The sequence below is a fragment of the Cricetulus griseus genome, chromosome 4 (genome assembly GCF_003668045.3).
Source record: "Cricetulus griseus strain 17A/GY chromosome 4, alternate assembly CriGri-PICRH-1.0, whole genome shotgun sequence".
In the NCBI taxonomy this organism is placed as follows: domain Eukaryota; kingdom Metazoa; phylum Chordata; class Mammalia; order Rodentia; family Cricetidae; genus Cricetulus; species Cricetulus griseus.
In genome coordinates, this window is record NC_048597.1 from 60,471,500 (window position 1) to 60,486,312 (window position 14,813).

Sequence of the window (14,813 nt, forward strand, 5' to 3'; positions counted from 1 at the left end):
CATATGAGAGAGAACATACGATTCTGAGCCCACATTATCCACTCAGTATTTTCCAGTTCCATCCATTTCCTGAAATTTTTCTTTTCTTTCCTTCCTTTAAAAAAAGGTTTTAATTTTTTTTTATTTTTAAGAATTTGTGTGTGAGAGGATTGAAAGGTTCAGGCATTATGCTGGCCTGCCCCTGTGAACCTGGTGGAACAGGCAGTACCCTGGTCAGCCCAAGGTTCCATGGGAACTAAGTCTGCACGCAGATACAAAGGACCCCTTTAAAAGATAGGCCCCTGCCCATTTACGCTCTCTGTTCCCTCTCTCTGTTTCCCTGCTCTGTTTCCTCTCAGCTTCCTTTCTACTCTCTCTCACCTATGTGCTCTCTCTATGATGACCGGCCATGGCGGTCAGCCATTTAACCCCTGTTCCTCTTCTTAGTCTCCCCATTCTGCCGGGCCTTATAATAAACTTATAGTCTTATGTCTCATGTCTCAACATTCCTCTTTTCTTCTTTTTAAACAAAAGAATAAACAAGGATGACCCCCACTAAGAATCTAAGCAACAGTGGAGAAGCTACCTTAAATGCCCTGCCCCTATAATGAAATTGATGACTACCTTAAATGCCGTAATAGAGACTTCATTCAGTAGCTAATAGATGCAGAAGCAGAGATTCACAGCCAAGCACTGTGCCGAATTCCTGGAATCCAGTTGTAGAGGAAGAGGAATGAGCAAAGGGGTCAAGATCATGCTGGGGAAACCCACAGAAACAGCTGACCTGAGCATGTGGGAGCTCATGGACTCCAGTCTGACAGCTGGGGAACCAGCATAGGACAGAACCAGGCCCCCTGAACATGGGTGTCAGTTGGGAGGCCTGGGCAGTTTATGGGGCCTCTGGCAGTGGAACCAGTATTTAACCCTAGTGCACGAATGGCGTTTGGGAGCCCATTTCCCATTGAGGGATACTCTCTCAACCTAGATACACAGAGGAGGACCTAGGCCCTGCCCCAAATGATGTGACAGACTTTGACGATCCCCCATAGAAAGGCCTCACACTCCCTGAGGAGTGGATGGGGAGATGGGAGGACTGGAGGGAGAGGGTACTGGCATTGGTATATAACATAATATTGTTTTTAATTTAAATAAAAATGTGTTAAAAAGAATTTGTGTGTGTGTGTGTGCGCGCGTGTGTGTGTGTGTGTGTGTGTGTGTGTGTGTGTGTGTGTGTTGTGTGTGTGTGTTTGTGTGTGTGTGTGTTTGTGATGTGAGAAAACTGCCTATGGAGTCTAGAAAAGGACACTATATGACTGGGAACTGGAGTTACAGGAGGTTGTGTGATGTAAGATATCCTTTTGAGGCTGCGAATATGTGTTGCTTTTCTTAGTTGATGAATAAAGCTGCTTTGGCTTGTGGCAGGGCAGAGTGTAGCTAGTTGGGAAATCCTAGCAGAGATACAGGGGAAAAGAAGTTGGAGTCCAGGGAGATGCCAGTCAGCCGCTGAGGAAAGAAATACATGTAGAAAATCAGGTAATGCCATGGCCATGTGTCAATATACAGATTAATAGAAACAGGTTAATTTATATGTAAGACCTAGTGTTCAAATACCCTCGTCAATGCGGGACATTACTCATGCAAACCACCACAGGTTGATTAGTTCTAGTCCTAATTATGCATCCATGATATGAAAATATAGACAGATGATTCCAAATGTCAGTAATTCCTGCTTTATTAATATTTAAGTTTCAAGTGAAATAAGTGTATTTTTCCCAAGGACTATTATTTGCCTCTTCCTTCTCTTCCTTCCTTCCTTCCTTCCTTTCTTCCTTCCTTCCTTCCTTCCCTCCTTCCTTCCTTCCTTTCTCATCCCTCTTAATCATGATTGTGTAATTTTATGGGGACATCTATGCCTTCTGGCAATATGTAAATGCAAAATTATTTACTAAATTTGGAGTTAGTATGAAAAATAGGAACAGTGCTATTGCTCCTCATCATGAGAGGTTCTTTTCCTCTTCCATGCTCTGATTTTACTATCTGCAATATAAAGATGGTAGATGGCCTTTATCTCCCAAGTCCCTTCTGCCACCAACATGCCTGTGATATTTGCCTTATGCTTTTCTGTATATATTTGGAAATCATAAGAAACCTGGATGATTTCCATTTGTTAGACTTTTATTGAACATCCATCCGTCTGGCTAAGAAGGCCACATCTCGTAGCCCAGGCTGCTATTTAAATCCCTGTCCGGTCAGACAAACTTTGGCTAAAATTGTAGTCTGTTCCTTCACCATGTGGATGTGGAGCTTGCTATTTTTAATACATGCTCCGCACAGTCTAGTTATTCATGGCTGAGGGTTTGCCATGAACCTTCAGAGTTGTGTTCAAAAACAAATAGCTCTAGAGTGGCAAATACAGAGATCTTTCTCAAGGTACTTGTGACATCAGGAAAAAGGAAAAGATCCTTTCCCCAGTGGGAAACATGGTTTCTGGCTGCTTTGCAGCTAGAGGAACAAGTGAAGAAAGCCTACTTGTGTAGTGATATTTTGTTTGTAATCTAACAAATTAAGATCAGAGTACAGAGATAAGCACTAGTTAGCCACACACCTAAGCCACTCTTTAGCCATAGAGGACAGGCAGTGGTCCATACACATTTAATCCAGCACTCAGGAGACAGAGGCAGGTGGAGCTCTGTGAGCTCAAGGCCACCCTGGACTACTGTTTGAGAGTGAATCAGTCTTAAAGAGAAACAGAGATCACACCTTTGATCACAGCACTTGGGATGACAGGTCTTTAATTCCAGCACTAGAGAGGAATATAAGGCAGGAGCTCAGGGCAGTCTGTGGTTTGGTGGAGAGCATTGTAGTCTGCAGTCACTCTGAGGACAGGATTGCCCGCTCCGCCCCCACTTTGGACTGAGCCTTGATAGAGGAGAACTTTCTAGTGGAGTGACTACTTTGTTTTTCTGATCTTCAGCTAGAACACCAATATCTGTCTGTGTGTTTTTATTTTTTGTGCCACATACTTGAGTGTTTACTTAGTTGATAGATTCTCCAATCATTTCTACATATTTATTGCAAAGCTCAGATAGTAATGATCTGGCAGAAGCTATTCTTTCTCCTCGTTTTCTCCTGCCCGACTTCTTCCCTGACCTCCTATAGCATGCATTGGAGGTGAAAAGAGTATGAAAAGAGCAGCATTTAACTTGACTCAAAGAGCAGTCTCTCCATTTATAGCAACTTTTTGCTTGTTTCAAGATAGGGTTTCTCCGTGACAGTCCTGGCTATCCCGGAACTTGTTTTGTAGACCAGGCTGGCCTCAAATTTAGAGATCTGTTTGCCTCTGCCTCCCGAATGCTGGGATTAAAGGTGTGTACCAACACTGCCATGCACATTTATATGAACTCTTAAGTGATGGTCGAAAGCCATAGGTAGCTGACATTGTCCTGTGTGGTTGCTCTCACCTGAATAATGATCTCTGGGACTTTGAGGGATGATGTCTGTTCATTCACGAGCATTGATTAAAACCACAACATGGTTAGGCATGGTGATGCATGCCTGTGATCTTGGTGTTCAGGAGGCTGAGGCAGGAGGTTTCTGAGTTCCAAGCTAGCTTAGCCTACATAGGAAGGTCTATGTCAACCTCACTACATAGTGAGTTCAGGGTCAGCCAGAGCAGTATAGTGAAACTTTGTCTTAAAAAAAAATCAAGGAAAGAAAAAATAGGACCTAAGATGGGGCAGGAACTACCAAATACAGTTGTCTGCAAAAGGGGTGGAGATCTGTAGTCTGCTAGGACACAGAGAACAAAACATCTTCCAAGAGTGCTGAGGAAATACCTCTCTCTCTCTCTCTCTCTCTCTCTCTCTCTGTCTGTCTGTCTGTCTGTCTGTCTCTCTGTCTCTGTCTCTCTCTCTCTTTCTCCAATCCAGAGAGATAGATATGCCATCTTATCACAGGTCTGTAAGATATTTATCATTCAGTAACACTGTCAATATAAATAGGGTCATTGAAGGTCAATGATTCATGGATTCTGAGCTGGCTGAAAAGAAAGAAGTGTAGACAATGAAGATCTTATTCATTGTCCCTGTCATTCAAAACTACTAAGTCCAGAGCTAACTCCCAAAAAGAGTGATTTCTGCTGGAAACCTGATGTCTCTCTCTAGGATATCACAAGAAAAGGCAGAAACAAGGGAGAAGCAATGACTCAACTCACCCCTGGTGAGTTGACTGTTATATATGGTCTGTGTCTCTGTCTTGCTTTTATATGTGTGTGGTGCTGGGGATCAAGCAAAGACTGTAGTGCATGCCAGGCAACTCACAATGTGAGACTTGCATTAACAACAATAAAGCAAGCCTATTCATTGGTGTCTCATGCATGTGTCTGTCAGAACACGGAAGGATGGGGTTGGCTTTGGTTTGGTATACTGTTGAGAATGGAAAATAGGAGGGAAATTTCATGGGAGGTGTCAGTGGCCAGATCTATGTTTCGTAAAAATCTAGTGGAAGGGGCTGGAGAGATGATCCAGCAATTACGAGCACTTGCTCTTGTAGAGGACCAGAGTTCAGCTCCCAGCATCCATGAGGCAGCTGACATACATCTATTGGATCTATCTATCCAGTTTCAGGGGGATCTGATGCCCTCTTATGACCTCTACAGGCACCAGGCAAGAATTCAGTGCTCATGCATTCAGGGAAACACACACACACACACACACACACACACACACACACACACACACTCATTGAAAGTTTCCATATGCAGCAGAAGCTAATGCAGTTAATCGCTACTAAACTTATCATTCCTTGTACTAAGTACTGGTCATCCAGTCTTATCCCCGTAACTCTTAAAGCAGCCTATGACGATGTAATTATTATTATCCTATTTCACATGGGGAAGTACAACAAAGCCTGGATCTCCTTTCCAGGTCTTACAAAATAATGGAATTTTCGTGATGAGAAGACAGGTAGGAAAATTAAAAGGACCCTGACAGGATCACAGGCCTGGATGGAGACAAGAGAACAGTTCACCTTTGTTTCCAGGAGTCAACAGGCCTTCTTAGTGTGTGAATCACCTAAACACTAAAACCACATCTGCCATGCTGTCTAGAGGACTACGACTGAACTGCACCATCCTTGTAGTGACAGTCCTAGTTCCAGAGGGGGTGGGGTGGGGGCTCAAGTCCTCTGGCTTGTCCCTGTCCACCCACATCCTGTAATTCCAGTCTGGCTAACAGAGTGCTCAAATTCTATTAGCCGAATGGGAGAATTTCTCCCTCTCCAATCTTCATTGTACCCTGGGGCAATTCATTATTTTTCCTCCCCCACACCCGCATTTGGATCCCTATCTATACGCTAGAGCAGGTTGGCTCTCATTAAGGCGCTGTATGTTAAGTTCAATGAGTTGTTATCCAGAAAACTAATTACCTAGGGCAAAGGTAAAGATACTTGAGTGGTTAATTGGGAGTGTCTACACGCGGCGGGATGGGCATCCCTTTCTGATACTCTAATTTTATCATTCTTGGCAATCCAGGCGAAAATGGACAGAAGATACATTTCATATTTCTCCGCCATCTAAGGGTATTAAAGTTCGTGGGATGGAGATTAGAAACGCGCCCACAGAGACGTTCTCGCCCGGGACACCGCCCTAAGATCAGAGTAGGAAGACTCCTTTCTCCTTGGATGCGCTGGGCAAGCCCTGCCCCTAAAGGGGGTGGTGGTGGTGGAGGTGGAGAAAGAAAGCGTCCACACCACGCGCGTCAGCCGGAGTACAGCCTGGCAAGTGATCCGGGCGCGCGAACCCTCTCTGCCATTTATTTATTTCTCTTCCCACCGGGTGCGCTGTCCCTTTAAATGGGAATGCTGGTGCTGGCTCCGTAACACCGGAGCCGGCAGCTTGTTGATTTCGGCGCTGGTGAATTTCACATTGTTTCCACTTCACTTTCCTTGCCCCGGGGGAGGCTCGGCTCGGCTCAGCTCTTTGGACACCGCCGCCGCCGCCGCTAACCAGCACGGCTCGGGGAGGGTAGGGACCCGCAGCGGCGCTGCGGGCGGGGGCCGGAGGACCGGGTGCCGGGGCCACACGCGCGCACCTCGCCGCAGTCGGGGCTCCTCCCGCGAAGGAGCGCGGCCGCCCGGAGCGCAGCGCGACGCGGGGCCCGCCCAGAATCCAACCCTCCCGCCCACGGGCCGGGCTACCCAGCCGCGCCGGGAGGCCGGGGCGGGGTGGGGGGCGGGGGTGGGTGCCGCGGCCGCCGCCGAGCCTCTGCTCGGCGCGTTTTGCATGAAGATGGCGGCTCCCACCGCCAGCAAGGCAGCCTCCCTGGGCTGCAACAACAAGCCTGCCTTCCCGGAGCTGGATTTCAGGTCTGGAGCTCGGGTGGAGGAACTGAACAAACTCATCCAGGAATTCACCAGGCACGACCAGCGGGAATACGACGACCAGAGAGCGCTGGAGATCCACACTGCCAAGGATTTCATCTTTTCCATGCTGGGTAAGGCGAGGAGGGCGGCGCGTGCGGGGCGGGGGGGTGGTGGTGGTTGTGTGACTGTGCGTGTGTGCGCGCCGGTGTGATGGAGCGGGTGGGAGACCTGGTCCCCGCTCCGGCGCTTGCCCGGGGTGTCACCCCTGGCTCCGCAAGGTCCCCTTTGCTTTCCACCGTCAGCCCAGCCGCCCCCTCCGCTCCTGCCCGTGCGGGGTGCCCCTCTCCTTTCCGATCGCTCGCCCGCTCTTTTGTTGGTTCCTCGACCGCAGGGATGGCGGGCAGGTGAGGTGGCGGCGGGAGACGCCTCCCGGCTTGGGGAACCCCCGAAACGGCGCGGGCCGGGTGATACCGGGTCCCCTGCAAGCCCGGGCGGCCCTAGCAGCGTGCGGAGGCCGGCCCGCGCCTGAGCGACAAGTTGCTTCTGTCGTGGTTGTGGCGCGGCGCTATCACGCCGAGCCCCGGGTGTCCAAACTTGTTGGGTGTTCCAGAGTAACCCGCGGAAGTAGTCCGGGCGCCCGGAGTTGCGGCAAGTTTGATTTGCAAATCGACTTCCCTTTGAAGGGGTCAGAGCATTTCCGGTGCTTCTCCGGGTTGTTGCTGAGCTCGGAATTCCTAATTCCTTGCTCGAAAATGACCAGGCTCAGAGGAGCTCTGGCCGCGGAGGAGCGCTGTCCCCCTGGTCTTTGTGTATTGTCCTAGTGCTGGCCAGGAGGTGCACTCCGAGCAACCCTGTGTTAGAAAATTTCCCCACACTGCATCCCCCAGTCCCTCACCTATCCGCCCTGAAAGGTAAAGAAAAATAATGGGTTCCCGAGGATCCCAATCCCTGGCGTCCTGCGGTGGGATTATTGCTTCTGAGTTGTAGAATGAGCATCCGCTGCTGGGAGCCTCGGGTGTAGCGCTGTCATGCAGCAGTGGTGGCCCCGTGGTTTACATTCAGCAGGACTGGACTGGAGGAGCCGTGCTCTACGAACGTTTCCACAGTCAGTTTACCAGATAGTGTTAAATGTGATTTTCAGTTTACCAGATAGTGTTAAATGTGATTGGCAAAGGCCCTTTGGCCACAGGATGAAGTCTTGCGGTCTCCTGAGATTGCAGCCTGCCTACTGTTGCTGTTTCTCCCCCGAGGTACCTATTCCCTCCAGAATCTCTTCCTCTTAGCCCAAGTCGAAGAGGTACAGAATGAATGTAACCCACCGGCGCTATGAAGAATTAGGCAAGTTGGATGGGCCATGTTAAACACATGACTGTTTTCCTTTTGCTGCTCACCCCACAAGTGTATTCTAGGTGGTGAATGTGGGTGAAAAGATCTTTATTGAGATGTTTAACTGCTCAACTATTTAAGTGAATTATTATTTCAATTCACAGTGTGATGGGAGTCAGCTTCCAAAAAGGAGGTTAAAGCCCTTACAAAGCCCTGACATCTCAAATCCAAACCAGTGATTGTCAGGAAGTGTGTGTGTGTGTGTGTGTGTGTGTGTGTGTGTGTGTGTGTGTGTGTGTGTTTGGGGGGGCGTGTGTGAGAAGGACATGAGATGGGACACACAGAAAGCTCAGGACAGTTATTTAAGTTGCTTAATTATGGCCTTTGTCTTTGGCATAACTAACCACAGCCTGCCATTATAGCCGCCCCCCCCCCCAGCCCTTCCCTAGGATCTTCACTGTAAAGAGGTGGTGAGGATAGTCATGGATCAGGAAGAGGGAGGCCTTTGGGGAGGGCAAGATTAAATGCCTGGTTCAGTAGGAACTTCTGCACTGTTCCTTCGTCTGTCACAGCGAGTTATAAGGTCTAAAGCCACATACAAAGGGTAAGTTATTCCAGGGTGTTTAATTTATGCACTTGTTTAAGGTCACCAGTGGCATTGTGCTGACAGATAAACAAGATGGGCTTTTCTTCCTTATCAATCCGTTGACCTTGGAAGAATTGGTTTCTCCGCCCCTGGGACTCCAGCATTTCCACCTGTAGGAGAGAGAATCCAGGAGTGTCATTTAAGCCCTTTGCCCCTCTGGATACTACCAGGCAGAGGGCGAAATGAGCTTGCCGGTGTGTGGCGCTGCATTTATTCCCAGTCTCCCAGCCCCTTGGTTTTCTTTAATGAGACCCTGGCTGTTCTAGACAGGTGAAGGTTTGTCGACAGCAAGGGTCCCCATGTGGGTTTACTTTTTCTAAAGCAGGTTTTTGTTTTTTTTTTGTTTTTTGGAAAAAATCTCTTTTGTACACTTTTATTTCACTTGCTATGTCGTCATGTCTTTCATGAATATTCGGATGAGGTGTCTTAATGACCCCCAGCTTGTTAAGGTGTCACTTGTGTGGCATCAGGCCTTCATTTCTGGGGGGTCTTTGGGAGGTTAGTTCTCTGGGCTCTGTTGTGCCTCTGTCTGAGCTGCACCTGAGGACTGTCAGCAGCTTTAAAAAAAATGGTGTCCTCTCAGGATGAAATGGAAAGGCGTTTGTTTTAGCCTCTTTAATGGAAGTGTGGGTAATGCTTACTCTGTAGCGGGCAGTTGGGAGCCCAGGATGATGGCCAGGCAAGCCCCTCTCTGTTACAAGGTTGTTAGCTTGGACTGAGGTCCTGGGAGCTTCCCATCTTTCCTTTTTATCTAGTTTGGAGGGAGTTTTCTGCAGGTGAGTGAAGGAGGTAGATGGCTGAATCGGTTACCCTTCAGCTCTAGGGTAACCCACTGTCCTGTCAAAGCTGGGATCTGTACAGGCTTAGTAACCCATTGGGGGGGTAGTGGGAGACTCCAGGAACTGTTCTTTGTGCAGACATTACATTTCCTTTGGAGGCAGGTGTTAGCTGGCATCATCAAGAATGACTTCTATTTCTCTATACCTCGTTCTATCCGGAGAATGATTGCTGTCATTATCTAGTTAATATTGGAGAGCCCAGACTGTGTGACAGGAGTGGCAGTACATAATAAATACCATTTATCAAAATTCAGAGGCATTGCCAGAGTTCATTAATGTTTTAATAATATTTGATATTTGCATACCATCTCTGCTGGGTCTTTTGTTATCTTCATTCCCTGGTGAGGTTGGATGGGGGCTGGTGGTGTTTCCGTGGAACATATGTGCAAAGGAGGGCATGCAGGAGATGGAGGAGAAGGCAACAGGACTCATGTAGTCACCGGCAGGCAAGGGTTTGGTGCCATGGCCTGGTCAGGAGAGTAGCTCTCATTTGCTGACCAAACCTTCTCAGGGCAGGAGCCCCATGGGACTTTTTGAGCAGGGACCTTGTTCCCATTTCCCAGGTAAAGATGCTGACAATTAGTGGGATAAAGAAACAAAGACGAGTGGTTAGGAAACTGTAGTGACTGAAGACACATTCCTCTCTTACTTGAGTGCATTAAAAAATGGGAGAGTGAGATTCGGGGCAGAGGGCTATCTTCTGAGAAATCACTTGTTTCAGGATTTTGTGTCTGTTTCGAGCTGAGAGTCTTGGACGCATGCAGCCATTTCGAGTGATTGCTGAAACACTCGAGTTCAAGTGTTTTATTTCATGACACAAGATCACCTATTTGAATTCTTGATTGGGAAAAATCACAGAGAAACTGTCAGAAAAATCTGTGGTTCCAGCCTCACTCTGCTGTTTGCTGGCGGTGTGGTCGTCATTTTTTTTTTAATAACCTATTCTACATGATGTCTGCATGTAAAATTCTCTAAATGGAAAAGGAGCAGACGTGATTTTATTATTTACCCGAAGAAACGTGCTGTATTAGAAAACACAGTGAACTTCAGCTGGAATGACTCCCACAGCTTTGCTTCAGAAAGAACTATGGAGTCCAGTTTGCAGTATTCTGAAGGGTAGAGGCTGTGGCCGAAGGGAGCATGGTTAATTCCAACATTCACTTAGGTCTGTTAAGTGCATAGTTGTGTGCTTGCTCTTGGTTGGTTCCTTTGCCTAAATCGGTCAGCTCCTGTAATCCCACAATGTTAAGGATGTGTCCCATCCATGTGTTTTGAAGATGAAGCAGATGGTGCACGGAGATGCAGAGAGGTCAGCTTCTTATACCAGGATCACACAGAGCGTGAGTTTAAACTGGCTGCTCTTGGCTGATCTGTTAGACCCTGGTGTCTCCCGTGCAAAAAGCCTTCATCCCTTTCACCCTTTGCTCAGACAACTGAAAGGACCTACATCCTGGGGAATATTCCACTTACTAGTCTGCTCTGCAGGGGTGATTCTCTTTGCCCATTGGTTACTCTCTATTTTTTTTGTACCTCTTTTATTTTTTTTATTTTTTTAACCTAACAAGTACTGTTTGTCTTACCTTAGCAGGAATCTGAGAATAAAACAGGGTGCAGAAACCTTGAGAAATTCACATGGATCTATTTTGACCCCATGCCATCCATCTCCCACCCCAGCCTTGTGCTCTTGTACATGAACTCTAAGAATAGGTTGCTGGCTGTTCCCAACCAGCCCAATAAACACCATCTGGCCCCTTCAAAGTACTTCTGAGTGAGTGCTCCTGGATCTACCATATTCCTAGGCAATCTTTATACCTCCTGAGTAGGCCATTTGGAAGCGGTGACTTTCTGATATACGAATGCCAAGTTACCCAGCCACATTTGTTGCACATGTGGCCTCGTCAGTCCCCTGGAGCTTGGTCGCTTAGAGTTGCACTCACTACTGTGCTTTTCCCTTATAAATTCCAAGATGATTTTTAGTTTGCTCTGTCTCTTGACAGCATATACATTTAGGGCAGTAGGGTCCCTCTGCACATTTGTTTCGGTGCTAATTTCAGCTGGTTCGCAGCAATTGTGCCCTTCATCCTCCACGAAAGAGTGTTGGAGCTGCAGTGTATCCTGGGTCTTGTGGCACTGGTGCCTCTTCTGTGTTCTCACAGCCTGTTAGAGTCCCTCTCATCAAACTGAAAACTTGCCATTGAATGTTAAAGCCCTTGCAGTTCCCCTTGGGGAGCGCTAGGAGGATTCAGACTTTCTGGTCCCATTTCAGAGCTATTGATTCAGAATCCCCAGAGATCTCCAAACTTGACCTTCAGCACTTCTGTCTGTCTGCCTCACAGCCCGAGGCTGTGCATTCTCTGTCTACAAAAGCCATCCCCAGGTGCAGTGAGTGTCATCCCTGCTGTCTTTGGAGACTGGGCCCACACTGCTGAGCCCTGTGAAAGGAAAACCTCAGAAATTTGCCCAAGTTTACTACCAGCAAGTAGACAGCATCGCTGAAATCTAACCCAGGTCAGGCCAGTGCAGAGCCTTCAATTTCAGCAAGAACTGCATTCCCCACTCACCTGGGCTAGGAGACCCAGATTCTACGTCATGATTTCTAAATTGTTGCCATGTGATTTTTGTCGTTATTTTTGGAAATCTTATCTCAGTTTCTGCCAGTTGGGGTTAATAACTGTACCTACTTCCTGTGTTTGGTTGCCTGGGCTTCTGAATCCCAACCCTTTTGTGCAACCCAAAAGAAGGGCATTGTGGAGTTCTGTTTTGTAGTCAGCGGTGTCGGTGTGACCCCATGTCTCTTAGCCTCTGTTGGGCTTTTCTGCCCATTCTCTATGACTAGGAACACAAAGAAGTCAAACCATTCTTCATGTCAATCACTTATAATATTTCCCTGTTCATTTTACTGGACATCTGTGTTTATATTTATTTATACTGTGCTTACACCTGTAGGTACTTACATAATACGGTTTTATACAACAGAGACCTGAACGGGATTTATGCTGTTTTTACTTTTGGCTAACATGGGGTCATCTACCGCACATTCAAAGAGGGACTCTGACAAGGAGCCTGCGGGATGATGGTCTCCTCCCTTCTTTCACTCAGTCTTTTTTACTCTAAGATGCCATTCTTTGGCTTAGAGCTCATTCTGTGACTTACTAATTGAGGGTGACAGACCTCGGGCATGCGTGACTTTGGTGCTTCTCCTGCCCCATCTTGCACATTCCATACAAGACTTATGGTCCTTCCTTTCTTCCTTTTCTTGGGTTGCTCTCTTTATTGGCTTCCTAACCCGGCTCCATGGAAACAATTAATGGAGAGTCTGTGAACTTGAATGAGAAGAAAGGATGTCTTTTTTTTTTTATTAACTTCTGAGACAAAGCATAGCCTCCCACTATAAATATAGGTGACAAACTATAGTACTATTAGTAGGTAATACCTAGGTTTTTGTTGCTAATAGAAATCACAGGCATTTTCTTTTTCTTTCTTTTTATTTTTACATGCATTGGTATTTTGCCTGCATTTATGTCTGTGTGAGGGTATCAGATGCCTGGGAACTGGAGTTACAGACAGTAGTGAGCTGCCTTGTAGATGAGGGAATTGAACCCAGGTCTTTTGGAAGAACAGCCAATGCTTAACCACCATCTTTTTCATCCCTGGCATTTCATTTCATAATACAGTGTCACATAGATTGCAAAAGAAATTGGGCCATTGAGATGACTTAGTGGTTACAGGCACTTGCCTATGAGCCCCATGACCCTAGTTGGATCCCTGGCACTCATGTAGTTGAAGACAAGAACCAGCTCCCCAAAGTTGCCCTCTGGTTTCCACACAAATGCTGGTCACATCCATGTGTGCACATACACAAAATAAATACTTGGAATAAAAATTAAAAAAGATGTCACTGTTGTTTCCCAATAAAGGCAGACATCAGACTTGCTAGCTTCTATTTGTTGGGTTAACAAAGAATCGTATATGATCTATCTTGGATTTAAAATATAAAACCTGTATTTTAATGCTGACTTTCTTTGAAAATCTGGGTAACATTGTTCTCTTAATATCCTATTCTTGCCAGGCATGAAGGGGTACACCACCAGTGATCCCAGAACTTGGGAAGTAGGAGAACCTTGAGTTTGAGGCGAGCCTGATTCATATTACAGTAAATTCAAGCTACCTGGCCTAAATGAAAGACTCTGTCTCAAAACCGTACTAAACAAACACTACTGTTCTGGCAGGAGTTTGTAGAATAGACTGGGCTGTATAAAAGATCTCTGTCATAGAAATAGTTAAGGGTCCCAATTGGACATACTGTCTGTGCTTCATTTTCTTCCCGCTGCTCAAAGGTGACTTTACTTATGTGACTGTATCTCTGAGGAGAAAGAATGTTGCCCTTTTTTCCCTCCCCGTGTTCTCCTAGTACTTTGCCCCCCATAGCACATTCTTTTCTTGTGTTTATGTTTCTAGCACTCAGTAAAGATGTATACACAGTAGGCACCTACAAAATAAATGTAAGATGACTTGAGTTAACTATTCAACTTTTTGTTGTTTTGGTTTTCAAGACAGGGTTTTTCTCTGTGACCTTGGCTCTCCTGAAACTTACTCTGTAGACCAGGCTGGCCTCGAGCCCCCAGAGATCCTCCTGCCTCTGCCTCATGAATGCTGGAATTAAAGGCATGTGCCACCATTTCCTGGCTTATTTTATGTGCCTTTTATGAGCTCTGGTTAAGAACACTGGCTGCTTGTGAAAAGGGCCTGGGTTTGATTTCCAGCACCCTCATGGCAGCTGACAACTGTCTTTAGTTCTAGTTCCAGGGATCTGGCGCCTTCTTCTGGCCTCCTCAGGTAACAGGTATGCTTCCAGTGCACATGTCTATGGGTAGGCAAAATACTAGTACATATAAAAAGATAAAATCTTCAAAAAAAGGAAATGAACTCTTCTGAAATTGTCTCATGATTTTCTGTTAAGCCACATTTGATCATCTTTTCTGGAGCTGTGGAATCTTGGTCTTACATTCTTTGGTGGTAGAGGAATATATTTAACTTTTTCTACATAAGACATTCCTGCCTTCCTTAAGGACAGTGTAAGAAATGCCCAGTGTGACTGAGGGGAATGGCTTGCCAAGAGCAGCAAACAGTGCCTTGTAAACTCCTGTGCATGGGTCCTTTGTTGTGGCCCTGGGATTTTTTGCTCTGGGCGTCTCCTGGACCGGCCTCTGTGCGTGCTGGGGCCTTGTACTAGCCATCACTCCCAATAAGGTGTTGAGTAGGCTTATCATTCATCCTCCAAATGGTTAGATGCTTCCTCTGGGACTCCAATTACAGCAATTCTTAGTTATAAATGGGGTATTTACAGTCAATAATAATTTATCTTTGCACAGTAAACAAAGTGTTTTATAGACTGCAGTCCACATTCTTGTATAACGGGGCTGGGCTAGGCCTTTGTGAGAAATTGTATAGGCAGCCTTAACCCCCATTTATGCACGGGGCACTGAGAACAGGAGGTCATGGCGCTTTATTCAAGGTTGCAAATTTAGTCGTGGAGCAAGACTCAACCCAGCTACAAGTGTCTCTTATTGCAGGATACTGCAAAGAACTTACAGGGCTTTTCACCCTCAGATATCTTCCGTTGGTTTCCTGGGACAAATCTGTATTCTCAGACAAGGCCAGGG

General features: G+C 46.6%; 1 protein-coding gene across 1 annotated transcript in view; it reads left to right on the forward strand.

Annotated features, from left to right (window-relative positions):
• The first annotated feature begins 6,259 nt into the window (after positions 1-6,259).
• The window catches only part of Mb21d2 (Mab-21 domain containing 2), a 106,376-nt gene continuing 97,822 nt past the window's right edge, over positions 6,260-14,813 (forward strand). The window contains exon 1 of the mRNA XM_035444664.1: positions 6,260-6,470. Within this exon, the coding sequence (XP_035300555.1) occupies positions 6,260-6,470 (211 nt within the window). The remainder of the gene's footprint in view (positions 6,471-14,813) is intronic.